This window comes from Mesocricetus auratus, unplaced genomic scaffold, assembly GCF_017639785.1.
Source record: "Mesocricetus auratus isolate SY011 unplaced genomic scaffold, BCM_Maur_2.0 Super-Scaffold_100007, whole genome shotgun sequence".
Lineage (NCBI taxonomy): Eukaryota > Metazoa > Chordata > Mammalia > Rodentia > Cricetidae > Mesocricetus > Mesocricetus auratus.
The window spans coordinates 51,045,791-51,059,683 of record NW_024429191.1 but is presented as its reverse complement, the minus strand read 5'-3'; the positions used below and the strand labels follow the sequence as shown (position 1 = coordinate 51,059,683).

The 13,893-nt window shown below is 43.2% G+C and overlaps 1 protein-coding gene across 2 annotated transcripts in view; it reads left to right on the top strand.

The window, feature by feature from the left end:
- Positions 1–13,893, top strand: part of Pitpnm3 (PITPNM family member 3) — a 90,584-nt gene that overhangs the window by 23,537 nt on the left and 53,154 nt on the right. For both annotated transcript variants that reach the window (XM_040749065.1, XM_040749064.1), the window contains exon 3: positions 1,823–1,930. In XM_040749065.1, the coding sequence (XP_040604999.1) occupies positions 1,823–1,930 (108 nt within the window). The remainder of the gene's footprint in view (positions 1–1,822; positions 1,931–13,893) is intronic.

Below are 13,893 nucleotides of genomic sequence, written 5' to 3'. Positions count from 1 at the left end.
GGCAGAAATCTTGAGCATGGATTATTCAACTTCTGTTTTTTTCAGTATTCTTGTCTACAAAATATAGCAATCATTGTTTCTTGTTGTGTGTGTGAGATGTTGTGTGGTGTTTGTAGGATGCATATACTCATTACTGTGGGTTTGCTCATGTGTGTGCTCATGTGGAAACCAGAGGTTGATGTCGGGTGCTTTTTGTCTGAAACTTGGTTTGGCAAGGCTTTTTGGTCAAGAAGCTTCAGGATCCACCTGTCTCTCTGTCCTACAACTTCCAGCTCTGGGCTTGCAGGCATGTGATGTCATTTTTTTTTGTAGGTTCTGGTAATCTGAACTCATGTCTTCATGCTTGTGTAGCAGGATGTTATTGACAAAGCCATTTCTAGCCCCATTATTAGTCCCATTTTTATGAGAATTTAATTAGTTTTCTTTTTGTTTTTGCTTGATGTGGTTTGAGAGAGGGTTTTATGAAGTCTGGACTAGGCTTGAATTCACTATGTAACCAAAGCTGCCTTGAACTTCTGATCTCCTGCCTTCACCTTCTGAGTGCTAGGATTGCAGACATGCACCACCACGTTTAGCTTATGAGTTAATATTTGTAAATCACATCACTAGTAAAAGCCTCATAAGGACTGTTAAACCAATCAAGTAAATAACACAATAAGGCAGGAGGCGTTTTCAGACATGAGATCTGGATTACTGAGTGCCAGTGTGAGTCGGAATGCTGGACAGCTCCCCAAACCTTTCAGTCCACTATGCAGGTTGCTAGAGAAACCTTCTGACAGAGAGGCAGATATCAGCTTTTATTCTTCATTATCCTGAACCTGGGGATTCTTCTCAACATCCTTGCTGTCTGTAATGTGAAGGGAGGCACAAAGCTCTTCACCACAAGGGCTCATCTTGGGGTGGGCGCTGGCAGTAAGAAGCGTGTCTGTTCCCACGGGTGTGCTCTTAGACAAATGTTCCTTCCCATGATGAGGGATTGTGTCACATGGGCCACAACCCAGAGGCTTGTGTATGGTGTGGACGGGGACATGCCCCACTGATTCTTCCTAGAATGATCATTAAGGACAGAGATAGGGCTGAGGGGAGTTGAGCAGTGAATGGAGACATTAAAAGGTTCCCGTAGTTGAGATGGAAGCTAAGGTCTCCAAACAGTTCATACAGCTTAGAACCAGAAGGCTTTCCTCACCTTTACCTCAGAGCTGCACCAGCAGCCCTCCACTCCCAGGCAGCCTAAGCCCTGCTTGTGAGTGACTTGTCAGGAGATGAAATGAGCACAGTGGCTCTTATCTCTGGGTCTCCTCTGTGCACCAAGACTCTGAAACCCTTCACCTCATCTGATCCTCCCCAGGACCCTGTGAGTTGGACATTGCCTGTCTCATTTTACTGATGGGAAAGTGGAGGTTCATAGAAATCCAGTCACATTCCTGAAGAAAAATTATGGGCAAATCATGAGTTTTTGGTCCTTTCTTTCCAAGAAATGCTAGTCTCCATTCTAGGAGTGGATGACTGCCTCGTTGTCACTTTCTTTTGCTATAGCACATAGGACCCTGGTGAGTCACAGCATCAAGGCATGGTTGCAATGAAAAATTCCTCAATAGTTTAGTCCTGTAGATGAAGATACTTTCAGCAGTCAAAGTCTTGGGTGGAGGATGAAGCTTAGTGGTAGAGCACTTGTCTGCCATGTGCAAGGCCCCGGGTTCCATCTCTATCACTGCAAAAGAAAATGATCAAGTCTGTTTCAACTTATGGGTGAAATGAGTACCCCCTCAGACACCAGCTACCCAACCCTGTCTGCTAATATCCATCTCTCCCCTTCCCTCAGAGGAGGTGGCTGAAGGTAAGAGCGCCATCCTTATTGGAATGAGCCAGTGGAGCTCCAATGACCTGGTGGAGCAGATCGAGACCATGGGGAAGCTGGATGAGCATCAAGGTGAGCCTCTGCCTCCCCCAAGACCTTTCTGTGCGTGCGTGCGTGCGTGCGTGTGTGTGTGTGTGTGTGTGTGTGTGTGTGTGTGTGTGTTACAGGGTGGGGGTGGAGGCTGCCATTGTGCCTGGGACCTCTGGGGGGGACATCTCTGGGGCTGCCTAGGGCAAAATGACTCCAGGGCACTTCAACAGGATACTTTCTTTGTTTATAGAGTGGCACTCAGGAGCCATGGGTAATTAAGGGCAATCTAGGCCAAACTGTTAGAGTTCTAGGTCTGTGAGGACTGAGATCATTTAGATAAGATAGGCTCCCAGGAACTAACCTACTCACAAGACCTGTATGAATCCCTTCCCAAGGCAGTCACAGCCCAATCACTCTCTACCAAGCTCCATCTTTAAGAGGTTTCACGATCTCCATGCTGTTACACTGGGGACTAAGCTCCCAGCTCATGAACCTTTGGGAACAAATACATCCAATCCCTAACATTCATTTCATTTTCCCAATACTTTTTGGCCTTGATACTGGACAGTTTCAGTCTGGGCAAGCCAGAGTTGCCAGGTAGCCACAGCCATCCTATCAGGAGCTATCCAGAGAAGGTGGTGTTGACTCAGCCCAGGAAAGTGACCATCTTGCCCCAGGGTTCACTCCTTTTCTTATCTCATATCCCTTCTCTTTGGGCCAGAGCTTGTCCCATGCAGAAATACCTATCCTGAGAGATGAGTAGGCTCAAGCTATAGTTCTCATTTTATGAATGAAGAATCTATGAGAAGCTGGGCCTGGGTCTTATTTAAGGTCCTTCTAGACTGGGACTCTTTAAATTGGCTTTAGGGGCCAGATGAAGACTAGATCCTTCCTTGAGTGTGACAGTAATCTAGGGACCATTTTTTTTTTTTTTTTGGTTTTACGAGACAGGGTTTCTCTGTATTGTTTTGGAGGCTGTCGGTCCAGCCTGGCCTCGAACAGAGATCCACCTGCCTCTGCCTCCCGAGTGCTGGGATTAAAGGCGTGCACCACCACTGCCCGGCATCTAGGGACCATTTAAAGACGTGGTCCTACTGATCTGAGAGACAGTGCCCCAGCCATGTAATTTTTTGCACATGGGTCCCCAGTCTGCTCTTTGCTTCACCCCAGGAGCTCAGAAAGAATCCAGAATGGGTCACAAATTCTGGATCCCCCGCTCCAACCATGCTTGGTAGCCACAAAAAAGACAAACCCAGGTTTGCACTCACCACTCAGTTGGCCTTCCCTCCTCCCTTCCACCCACCCCCACCTGTCTGCTGAGGCTTGTGTGACTCAGACCCAGTGTGAGCTCAGCAGGGGTGAGGGAGAGGCAGTGTGAGCTGTAAGGGTGGCATGGTGGTGGTGGGGAGGGGTGTAAGGGAGAAGGAAGCAGAAGGGAGGTTCATAGGTCAGGCAGAGCCTCCGAAGTATAAGGCCTGGGCAGGAGCCTCAGTCCTGCCACAACCTAGTACCTCCCTGAGTCTTGGTTTCTTCAGCTGCAGTGTGGGGGTAGAGTAATAACGATGTGAGGATTATGAGATAATACTTGCAAAAAAATACCCTTGCACTCAGGTCATTATAACAATGGAGCGAACAGTCTTGTACTTCATCATTATGCTCCTGCCTGCTTCAGGGTTTCTACCCTTCCACTCACACCTCATCCCTAGGACCCCTTTCATGGTAGTGCCTGGCTGATTATCTTTCTTCTATCTAAGACCTCTTAGGAGCTCCAGACTCCTGTTTGTTGGCAGCGCTCTGTCTGCATGGCCAAAAGACTCCTTATGCTCTGCGACTTCTGAATGCAGCTGACCTTCCTCTGCCTCTTGAATTATCTTGAATTATCTGTGTTTTCTGGCCATCACCATTTCTATCATGCCAGACAGGCACTTCTTGGCTATTCTAATGTCCAGACCTTGAGGGTGCTGACTCTGGGGAGAGTGTACCTGTGTGCATGTGCTCCTGAGTAGTTGTTGTTATGGTCGTCGTCATTCTCCTCCTCCTCCTCCTCCTCCTCCTCCTCCTCCTCCTCCTCCTCCTCCTCCTCCTTCTTTTTAAATTGTGAGCACATTTTGGACACCCAGTTGTCTGTTCTGTGGATTTCTTCATTTTCTAGACTATTCACATGTTCCTAGAGAGACCAAAATCAGTTTTTTTTAATGACAGGGTCTCTCTGTGTGGTTCTTGCTCTCCTGGGACTCACTCTGTAGATCAGGCTGATCTCAAACTCACAGAGATCCTCCTGCCTCTTCCTCCTCAGTGCTGGGATTAAAGGCATGTGCTACCACACCTAGCTGGTCTTGTTTTTCTTTCTCTGAACTGGAGAGTTTCACTCACCTTGAATATTTTTATGCTAAATTTGCAGTTCACAGTTTCTATTCCCCATGGGTGGTATAAATTTAGACCCCACACCCACAAGTGGCACAGCCTTAGGGTGTTAATTACTCGTATGTGACTTTTTCTTTCTCACTGTCTGTGAATGGCTTTTTTGCTGCTGCCCCAAAGGAATGGTGTCTGAGTATGTGGGTATGTGTATGTGAGTTTGTGTGTATATATTTATGAGTACATGTATGTGTTTGTGTGTATGTTTATGTTGTGTGCATATATATGTATATGTGTCTGTGTTTGTATGCATATTTGTTTGTATGTGTGTGCATTGTATAAGTATTTGTGTGTATAAGTGTTTGTATGTATGTGTGTGTATTTGGGTGTGTGTGCTCATTGTGAATATTCCTTTATGGATGTCACATCCCTTCAAGGATATACTTTAGCTCCTCACCATCCACAAACTGGGGTCAAGTCTGGTGTTGGCAGTTTGTACTCAGCCCCTAGCCTGGGAGCCTCCATCAGTGGGTTTCCAGGATCCCGGGTCTGCATGTGATGCTGTTGTCTTCCTCTCTGGTGCACTTCTGTCTTTGCTTCCGCCCTTTGCCTGTCACCACTCTTTATTATATATATATATTATATATCCACATTACGGGTGATGTGTATTTCACCAAAAGGAGACCCTTCAATGGTAGCCCTGTGTGCTTTAGTTATTATTGTTTGACCATTACTTGTCCTATTTTTCCTTAGCATTTTTTATTGCAGTAAAATCCACATAGCATAAAATACACTTTTTAAAATAAGCTAAGTGTCTGGTTCAGTAGCATGAAGTCACATGGCTGTCTGGCTGTCACCATGCATCTCTGGGACTTTGTTACCATTCCAGACTGACACACTGTATTGAGCACCAATCCTCACTCCTCTGCCCCTGACAAATAGCAGGCTGCCTTCCGTCTCTTCTCCAGGTCCCTCAGAAGTAAGATCATACAGTGTTTGTCCTTTTGTGTCTGGCTTTTATCATTAGCATAATGTTTTTGAGATTAATCCATGTTGTGGCATGAATCAGGACTTTATTCCATTTTGTGGCCGAATAATTTTCCATTGTATATACCCATTGTGTTTGTCCATTCATCTGTTGATGGACATTCAGGTTGTTTCCATTTTTTACCTATTGTAACTAATGCAGCTGGGAACATTAGTGTACAGATATCCACCTTCTTTCTTAAATATATTCTTGTTAGAAGAAAATCAAACAGTTAAAAAAAAGCCAAAGTCTTCCTTCCACCAAAGACCTCATTGTACAGCTTTCCAACGTGCGTAGTTCAATGGCACAAATTAGACATTAGTGTTGCAAATCACCTTTTTTTAAAACTTAAAAGCCTTGGAGAGTTTTTTTAAAAAGGGAAACAGACTCATCCCATTCTTTCTACTTGCACTCTTGCATAATAGTTGCACCATCATTTACATAAACCTTCTGTAGTGACAGACATTTTTCATTATTAAAAGAATGTTTAAAGATTTATTTTTTAAAATTATGTATACTGTGTATGTTTATATGTGGGTATATACACATGCGTGCAAGTACCCATAGAGGTCAGAAGAGGGCACCAGGTCTCCTGGAACTGGAGCTACAGGTGGTTGTGTTATTCCTGACATGGATGCTGGGAACCAAACTCAGGTCCTCTGCAAGAGCAGTGTACACTCTCAGCTGCTGAGCTCTCTCTTTCTAGCCCCACTTCTGGATTTATTATTAGTGTTAGTATTAGTTATTAGCATTGGTATTAACATTATTATGTATGTTGAAACAGCATCAGACTGTCCTGGGTCTTGGAACTCACTATATAGACCTGATTGGCCTTGAACTCACAGAGATCTGCCTGCCTCTGGCGCCAGAGTTCTTGATTTTCTTAAACACATTTTTTTGTCCATCTCCTATTGGAATATTTGTCCTTTGCTTATATTGACAAGGAAGCCTTCATATATTCTGGATGTAACTTATAAAAAAGATTTATTTATTTATTATGTATGCAGTATTCTGCCTGCATGCATGCCTGCAGGCCAGCAGAAGGCACCAGATCTCATTACAGATGGTTGTGAGCCACCTTGTGGTTGCTGGGAATTGAACTCAGGACCTATCTATGGAAGAACAGCCAGTGCTCTTAACCGCTGAACCATATCTCCTGCCCTGGATGTAACTTTTTTCTGTTAATGAATTAGTTGCTTTTCTCATAACTGCGACTCAGGCCTGACAGAAGTATCTTAAAGGAGGAAAGGAAAGGTTATTTTGTGTCAGGGGATACAATCTATCATGTTTGAAAAGGGACCACACCTTCCTGGGTCAAGAAATGGAGAAAGGAACATGTCGGGACTCAGCTGGCTTTTTCTTTTTTTTTTTAAACAAGTATCTATGTGTGTGGTATGTGTGCAAGTGTGTCTGCATGTTTATATATGTCATATGTGTATACACACACACACACACACAGATGTGAAACCAGAGTTTGATATCAGGTGCCTTTCTCAATCATTTTCTACCTTATATATTGAGGCAGGGGTTTCTCGGAGTTTACTCATCTGGTTAGTCTGGCTAGCTAGGCTCCTGGGGGCTGATATCACAGGCAGGCTGCCATGCCCACCCACATTTATGTAAGTGCTGAGGATCTGAACTCAGGTCCTCACACTTGTGCAGTGAGGGAGTACTTTGTCTGAGCAGTGACTCCAGCCTCTCCCTTTGTCCTGTCATTCAGTATGGAGTGCCAGCCCATAGTGTGGTGTTGCCCACATTCAGGGTGGGCCTCCCTCCCTTAGTTAATCCTCTCCGGGAACACTTCATAGAGAACCTTACAGTTCCAAAATCGTGCCTCACTAATGTCCTAAACTTTTTGTAGTGCAATAGAATTGACAATCAAAACGAGCTATCACAGCTGTGTATTTGAAATTTTGCTTCTTCGAAATCTTGTACCAGCACTAACAGTTTGTCAGCTGATTCTTTTGGGTTTTTCAATGTGCCATATCATTTAAAAATCTCAGCAGTTATATTCTTGCCAATATTTATACTACTTATTTTTCTTTTTAAATTGCATCGTATAGCTATCTTAGAAATTTGTCTCCATATTTACTGCCATCTCTATAACAGGGCAACCCACTTTAAAAATCAATTTATTTATTTTTATTTATGTGTATATGTGCTTAAATCTATGAATTTATGTGCACCACATACATGCAGGTGCTTACAGAGGCCAGAAGAGGGCATCCAGTTATCTAGAACTAGAGTTACAGGTGGCTGTAAGCTGTCATTTGGGTGCTGGGAAGTGAACTTAGGTCCCATGGAAGAGCAGCAAGTTCTCTTAATCACTGAGCCATGTCTCCAGCCTCAGTGATCCACTTTTAGTGCCCAAAATCACAATTCACAATAAAAATATCACATATATGTACAGTAAGTACCTGAGCTGTTTGGCATCCCTAGGCCAGTACCTAGCAGAAAACATAATGGGAGACTTTTGTTTGGTCCTGATGGTAGTGATGTCATCCACTTTACAAGTAAGTACAGCCCCTACCTTGTGGTTTCAGAAATGCCCACCCTCAGGTTGAAAAAAAAACTTTCTAGAAAAATTGTCTTTTCTAGTTTCCCCTGTTAGGGATCCATTCTTCCCCCATAATTATTAATCCTTTTTGTCAAAGACTTATCAATTTTGACAAAAAGTATGGTTCTTAGTTTTATTTTTGATCAGCTCTACTGCCAACTCTGTTTTTTTCCTATGTAATTTATATAAATTGATGTTGCTTTTATTCCGTGCCTTTCCCTCCCACTCTCCATGTGATGCACTTTAGAGAGAACAGAAGACACTCACCAGTCCTTTCTGAGGTACTGGGGGATTATTTTTCCACTAGGAGATTAATTTTGCAAACATCAAACTTTATATGATTTTTTCCCTTAAAGGGACTCCTAAATTGTACATGTTTTAATCACCACAAAAATATATATCCTTCCCACTGGTCCATCTCACAGGGTCTGAATAAGGAATCTTCTCACTCAGTCATGCCCAAAGAACTCAAAAGCTCCATTTTCTTCTTGATCTAGTGAGTGTTCAGACCTATTTATAAAAATCTTGGTGAATAGATTAATTTTATTGTTAGGTTGTGATTTTCAATACCTAGTGATTAAAATGTTGGAATTTTAGGTATTATTCATTTGAAGTCCCTTCTTGTTTTATGCATGTTTTTCCCGTCTCTGAATATTACATACAATTTTTGTGTTGTTTTTGTTTTTTGAGACAGGATCTATCTATATAGCTCTGGCTGTCCTGGAATTAGCTCTGTAAATCAGGCTGGTTTCACAGAGACCTGTCTGCCTCTGTTTCCCTAGTGCTGGGATTAAAGATGTGTTCATCACACAAGTCTTCTCTACACATTTTTAAAAAATAAATTCCCTTTGCTTGTAGGTTCTATTTTCTCCATCTATTGGGTCAAATGTATCAACCAGGATAGCTTTCTCCCTTCGGTTGGCATAACCAAATTTCTTATATATTCTTATACTGTATTTCTAAAACCTTTCATTTTAAACAGTTATTTGTATGTGTACATGTGTGTAGACCAGGAGACAGTTTCTAAGAGTCTGGTCTTTTCTTCTACCATATGGGTTCTGGGGATCAAACACAGGTTAGGCTTGGTAGCAAGCAGCTTTACCCCTTGAGCTATTTTGTCTGTTCCACAAGTCCCGGTGTTTCTAAACATGCCTTTGTTTTGACTTTGAATGCAACGTCACTGACACTCAGATGATCTTTGTCAGTGGCTTTCTTGCATGCAGCATCTCTGGTGAGCAGCTGGAGGTAAATGTGACCCTCACTCCTGTGTGGAGAACCTGGGGTTTCTGTCCTCGAAGCTGTAAATGCCCCAATGTTTTCCTCTTTGCTTTCTGCTCAGTTTCTCAGTGAGATTCCCTGGCATTGTTTGTGCACTGGCACCTGGATGTACTCATCATTGCTGGGAAGCTTCCTTTTCATTGTTTGTTCAATTCAAGAACGTTTTTCCTGCTTGTCCTTCCAATGCTTTTGCCAGACTGATGCAGGAATTTTTGTAGTCACATTTCAACTTGTCCTTATCTTCCCTACCCCACGAATTTTTTTTTGAGACAGGATCTCACTATGTAGCTCTGGCTGTCCTGGAACTCATTATATAAACCAGGCTGGCCTTGAACTCACAGATATACCCGCCTCTGCTTCCCAAGTGCTGGGATTAAATGATATGCACTACATCTGGCTAACTTGTCTGTTTTCTTATTTCTTGGTCCTGTTTGGGTTCTGAATGGTTTTCCTCAGCTCTGAAGAGCAGCTTGTCCATTTTCTCTTCCTCAGCACTTTCTGTCGGCATCTGTGGAGCTGGTTTTGCTCTCAGCAATCATCCTTCCACTTTCTTATGCTCTCCTCCGTTTCTGATTTTTGCCTAACAATCTGGTATTGAGTCATCGAGACCACAGGTTCATTCTATGTTTTCTGAAGTTCCGCTTTGCCTGCTCTATTAAGGTTCAGAGTTTTCCGTTGATTGGAGATGGGTGGGAACAGACCACACACTTGAGGCATGATTAATTGAAAGTGCGATTGCTGCACAGGGCAGTGGCTATGTGATTCCATTATCTCAGGAACGTGCAGCTGCTGCGGAACATTGTCCAAGTGAAAAACCTCTTGCCAAATTCTAAGACGAGGTATAATTCATACACCATAGAATTCAGTCTTTCAAAGTGTTCGTCCCAGTGGTTTTTGTATTGTGTGCATAGCCATCACTGTTACCTAGTTCCAGAACATCTCTTGTCCCCCCAAAGAAACCCCATTCCACTCAGTAATCACTCCTATCCTTGTCAATGGAATCCGGCAGACGTGGCCCTTTGTGTCTGACTTCCTTCCTTTGCCATCGCTTTCTCCTATATTGCAGCGCATATCAGTACTCCATTGCATCTTGTGACTGCATGTTACTCTGTGGTGCAGACGTGCCACATTCTGCTTATCCATTTATCAGTTGATGGGCATGGAATTGTTTCCATTTTTGGCTATTGTGAGCAACTGTTCTCTCTCTCTCTCTCTCTCTCTCTCTCTCTCTCTCTCTCTCTCTCTCTCTCTCTCTCTCTCTCTCCCTCTCTCTCTCTGTCTCTCTCTCTGTGTGTGTGTGTATCCCCACATGTGTGAGTACATGTGTAATCAACTTTCTTGATACATGCCTAAGAGTGAGAATTTTTGTAAAACGTAGTAATTTTCTTTAACTTTCTGAAGAGCTTCCAGAGTCTTACAAAACAGTGCCCATTTCACATTTCCTCGGGTGACATGAAAGAGCCCTGGGTCTCCAGATTCTCATTGATGTTCGATGCTCATATCTTTTGCTTTCTAGGTTATTGCCTCCTAGTGAGTGCTTTGAATTTTCATTTCCCTAATGACTAGCTATGTTAGCATCTTTCATGTGGTTATTGGTCATTTGCTTTTCTTTTTGGAGAACTTCCTACTCAAATCTTTTGCCCACTAGTTGTTTTTATTCTGTTGAGCTGTAAGAGCTGTTAATGTACCCCCAACACTGATATCTTCCCAGATACATGAGTTACAAGTATTTTCCCCATCTTGCTGGTTGTTGTTTGATTTCCTCAACGGTGTCTTTTGAAGCATAAAGATTTAATATTTTCTTGACTCCAAATAATCCATTTTCATTGTCTGTGGTTTTGGTCCCATATCCAAGAAGCTATCATTTAACCCAAGAGCACGAAGATTTATGTGTTTTAAGAATTTTATAGTTTTAGCTCTTATTTTTAGGTTTGTAAAAGATTACTGTACTTAGAGTTTGCTTTTGTGTATGATATGAGGTAGGGAGTTCAACTTTATTCTTAAGTGTTTTTCATTTTTAAAGTTTTATGGGTATCTGTGCATGTCTCTGTATGAAGGAGGCTAGAGGCATCAGATCCCCTGGAGGTGAATTTTTAGGTGGTTGTGAGCTGTCTGGTGTGGGTGTTGGCAGCCAAACGTAGGTCCTGTGTAAGAGTAGCAAGCTCTCGTAACCACTGAGCCGTCTCTCCCACCCCTCAGCTATATTCTTTTGCACATAGATAACCAGTTGTCCTAGCACTTGCTTGGGCAATTTTGTCAAAGCCAGCTGGCCACAGACATGTGGATTTCATCTTATATGTGCCAGGGAGTTCTGTATATTTACTGTAAGTTTGAAATCACATGTAGGATGCCAACAAATTTGTTTTTCATTTGCAAGATTTCTCTGGCTATTCTGTATCCCTATATGAAATTTAGGGTCAGATCGCTCATTTCTGCAAAGGGGCCAGCTGGGACTGTGCTGAATCTGGAGGTCAGCCGGGAGTCTTACCTTCATGGCATTATCAGTCCTAACACGTCAATATGGGATGTCTTTACATTTGCCTAGGCCTTCTTTAATTAATTAATTAAGAACTAATGTGTGTATATGCGCGTGTGCATGTGCATATGTATATGTGAGGGTGTGGTATATGCCCATGTATGTGCACAGAGGCTAGTGGAGGATGTCGGGGGTCCTGCTCTATCATTCTCCTCTATTGCCTTGAGACAGGGTCTCTCCCTGAGCCTGGAGCTAGGATGGTTGCTCGCAAGCCCAGCAGTCCTCCTGTCTGCCTCCTGCGGCACGTGCGGCCACACTCTGCTGTTTATGTGTGTGCTAGGATTTGAAATCTGCTCCTTGTGCTTACACAGCTAGTGCTCTTACCGCCTGAGCTATCTCTCCAGCTCCTCTTCTCTAATTTCTTTCAACAATGTTTTATAGTTTTCAATGAACAAGTCTGAAACCTTGTTTTTATTAAATTCACTCCTCAATATTTTCTTTTATTGTAACTGGAATTGTTCCTCAATTGCATTTCCAGACTATTCATTGCAAATATGTGGCATTGCAACTGACCCTGCATGCAATCATGTATTCTGAAACCATGATAGATTTGTTTAATAGGATGTGTGTGTGTGTGCATGTGTGCACTTGAGCACACGTTTGTGTGTGCTTGTGTGTGTGTAAGAGCAGAAGGATTCCTTAGAATTTCCTATATGCAAGATCGTGTCACCACCAAATAGAGGTAGTTTTGCTCCTTTCATTCTAGTTACATTTACTTCTCCCTGTTGCCTAATTTCCCTGACTAGGTCCTCGAGAGTGATGTTGAGTAGAAGCACTAAGAGCAGAGCCTTGTCTCATTCCTGGCCTCTTGGGGATGTTTTCAGTCTCTTATCATTACCTATGCTCATTACAGTGATTCTTTTTCATTTATTGTTATGTGGATGGGTGTTTTGCAGCATGTGTGCCTAGTGCCTGCAGAGGTCAGAAGAGGGGGCTAGATCACCTGCATTTGGAGTTAGGGATGGTTTTGAGCCTCTGTGTGGGTGCTGAGAATTGAACCCAGGTCCTCTGCAAGAGCAGCAACTGCTCATAACTGCAGAGCCATGGCTTTGGGGTTTTTGAAGGTGTCCCTCATCTGGTTGAGAAAGTTCCCTTGGATTCCAAGCTTGTTGGGGGAGTATTATTGTTTGAAGGTGTTGTGTCTTCCAAATGCCTGTTTATGCTCGTCTACTGAGATGCTTATATATTTTTCATCTTTTGTTCTGTCTCATATATATATATACATGTATATGTAATTTGATTTTTATACAGTAAGTAACCTTTTGAGATTCTTGATAGTTCTGCAATATTGCTAACCTCTTATGCTCATGGTTCATATCTTCCAGAATCATTTGTACTAATAATCTATGATCTATCCCTTCAGAGTCATCTATGATCAGGGCTCTTTTCATTCCTAAACAATCACATCATCACTGATGACAAAGAAGCAGTCAGTGTTTAAGTATCCCTGATAATTTCTCTGCCCCCGTCTCTGCAAAGAGCTCTGCTCCCCAGCTCTTCACTTACAACTGTGCTTTATGTCCCTGCATCTAGACACATGGTTTCCAAAGAGTTGTCCCTGGGCTAATGGCATTAGCATTACTCTGGGACTTGTCAGCAATGTGAGGGAGGCAATCCTACCCGGCCATACAGAGCCAGCCCAATTCTAGAAGCGCTTAGGAGTTGTTTAGCTGTTCTCTAAGGGACTCTGCTGCATGTTCAAACTTAAGCGTGATTAAAGATTATGATGCTGTGCTGTTTCCGGGGATGCACAGCCCCATTTCCCTCTACTCGCCTTGCTTCAGCTGCTGAATTTGATATCTTTCTTGCACAGCTTTGGCTTTTCCTTTGATGTTTAGCAACATTTGGCTTTGTGTTCCACTTTGTTTGTAGCTGCCTGTTAGCAGAGCTCTGAGTGATGGGAACTGTCTATTTAGTCCAACCTGCTGCCATGGGATTATTAGGGAGGTCTAGGAAACACTACAGGGGGAGTAGAACAGCTCCTGACTTATTCCTCCTGCGTATTTCCATCTTCTCAGTGTCTTTCTCCCTCATACGTTCACCTTTTCTCACATATAGAGACAGCTGTCTTTACCTGGTACACACAGGGGTCAAGGAAGGCTCATTGCACTGCCTCATCCCCTGTGGATCCCCAACTTCTTGCAGAATTTGGGATGTGTTAAGCTTCCTCCACATGCCCCAGACCTTCCCCTGTAGAGCCGAGCTTAGGCCCTCCTCTCTGTCGAGCTGGCTCTCTGGGCATTTGGTCT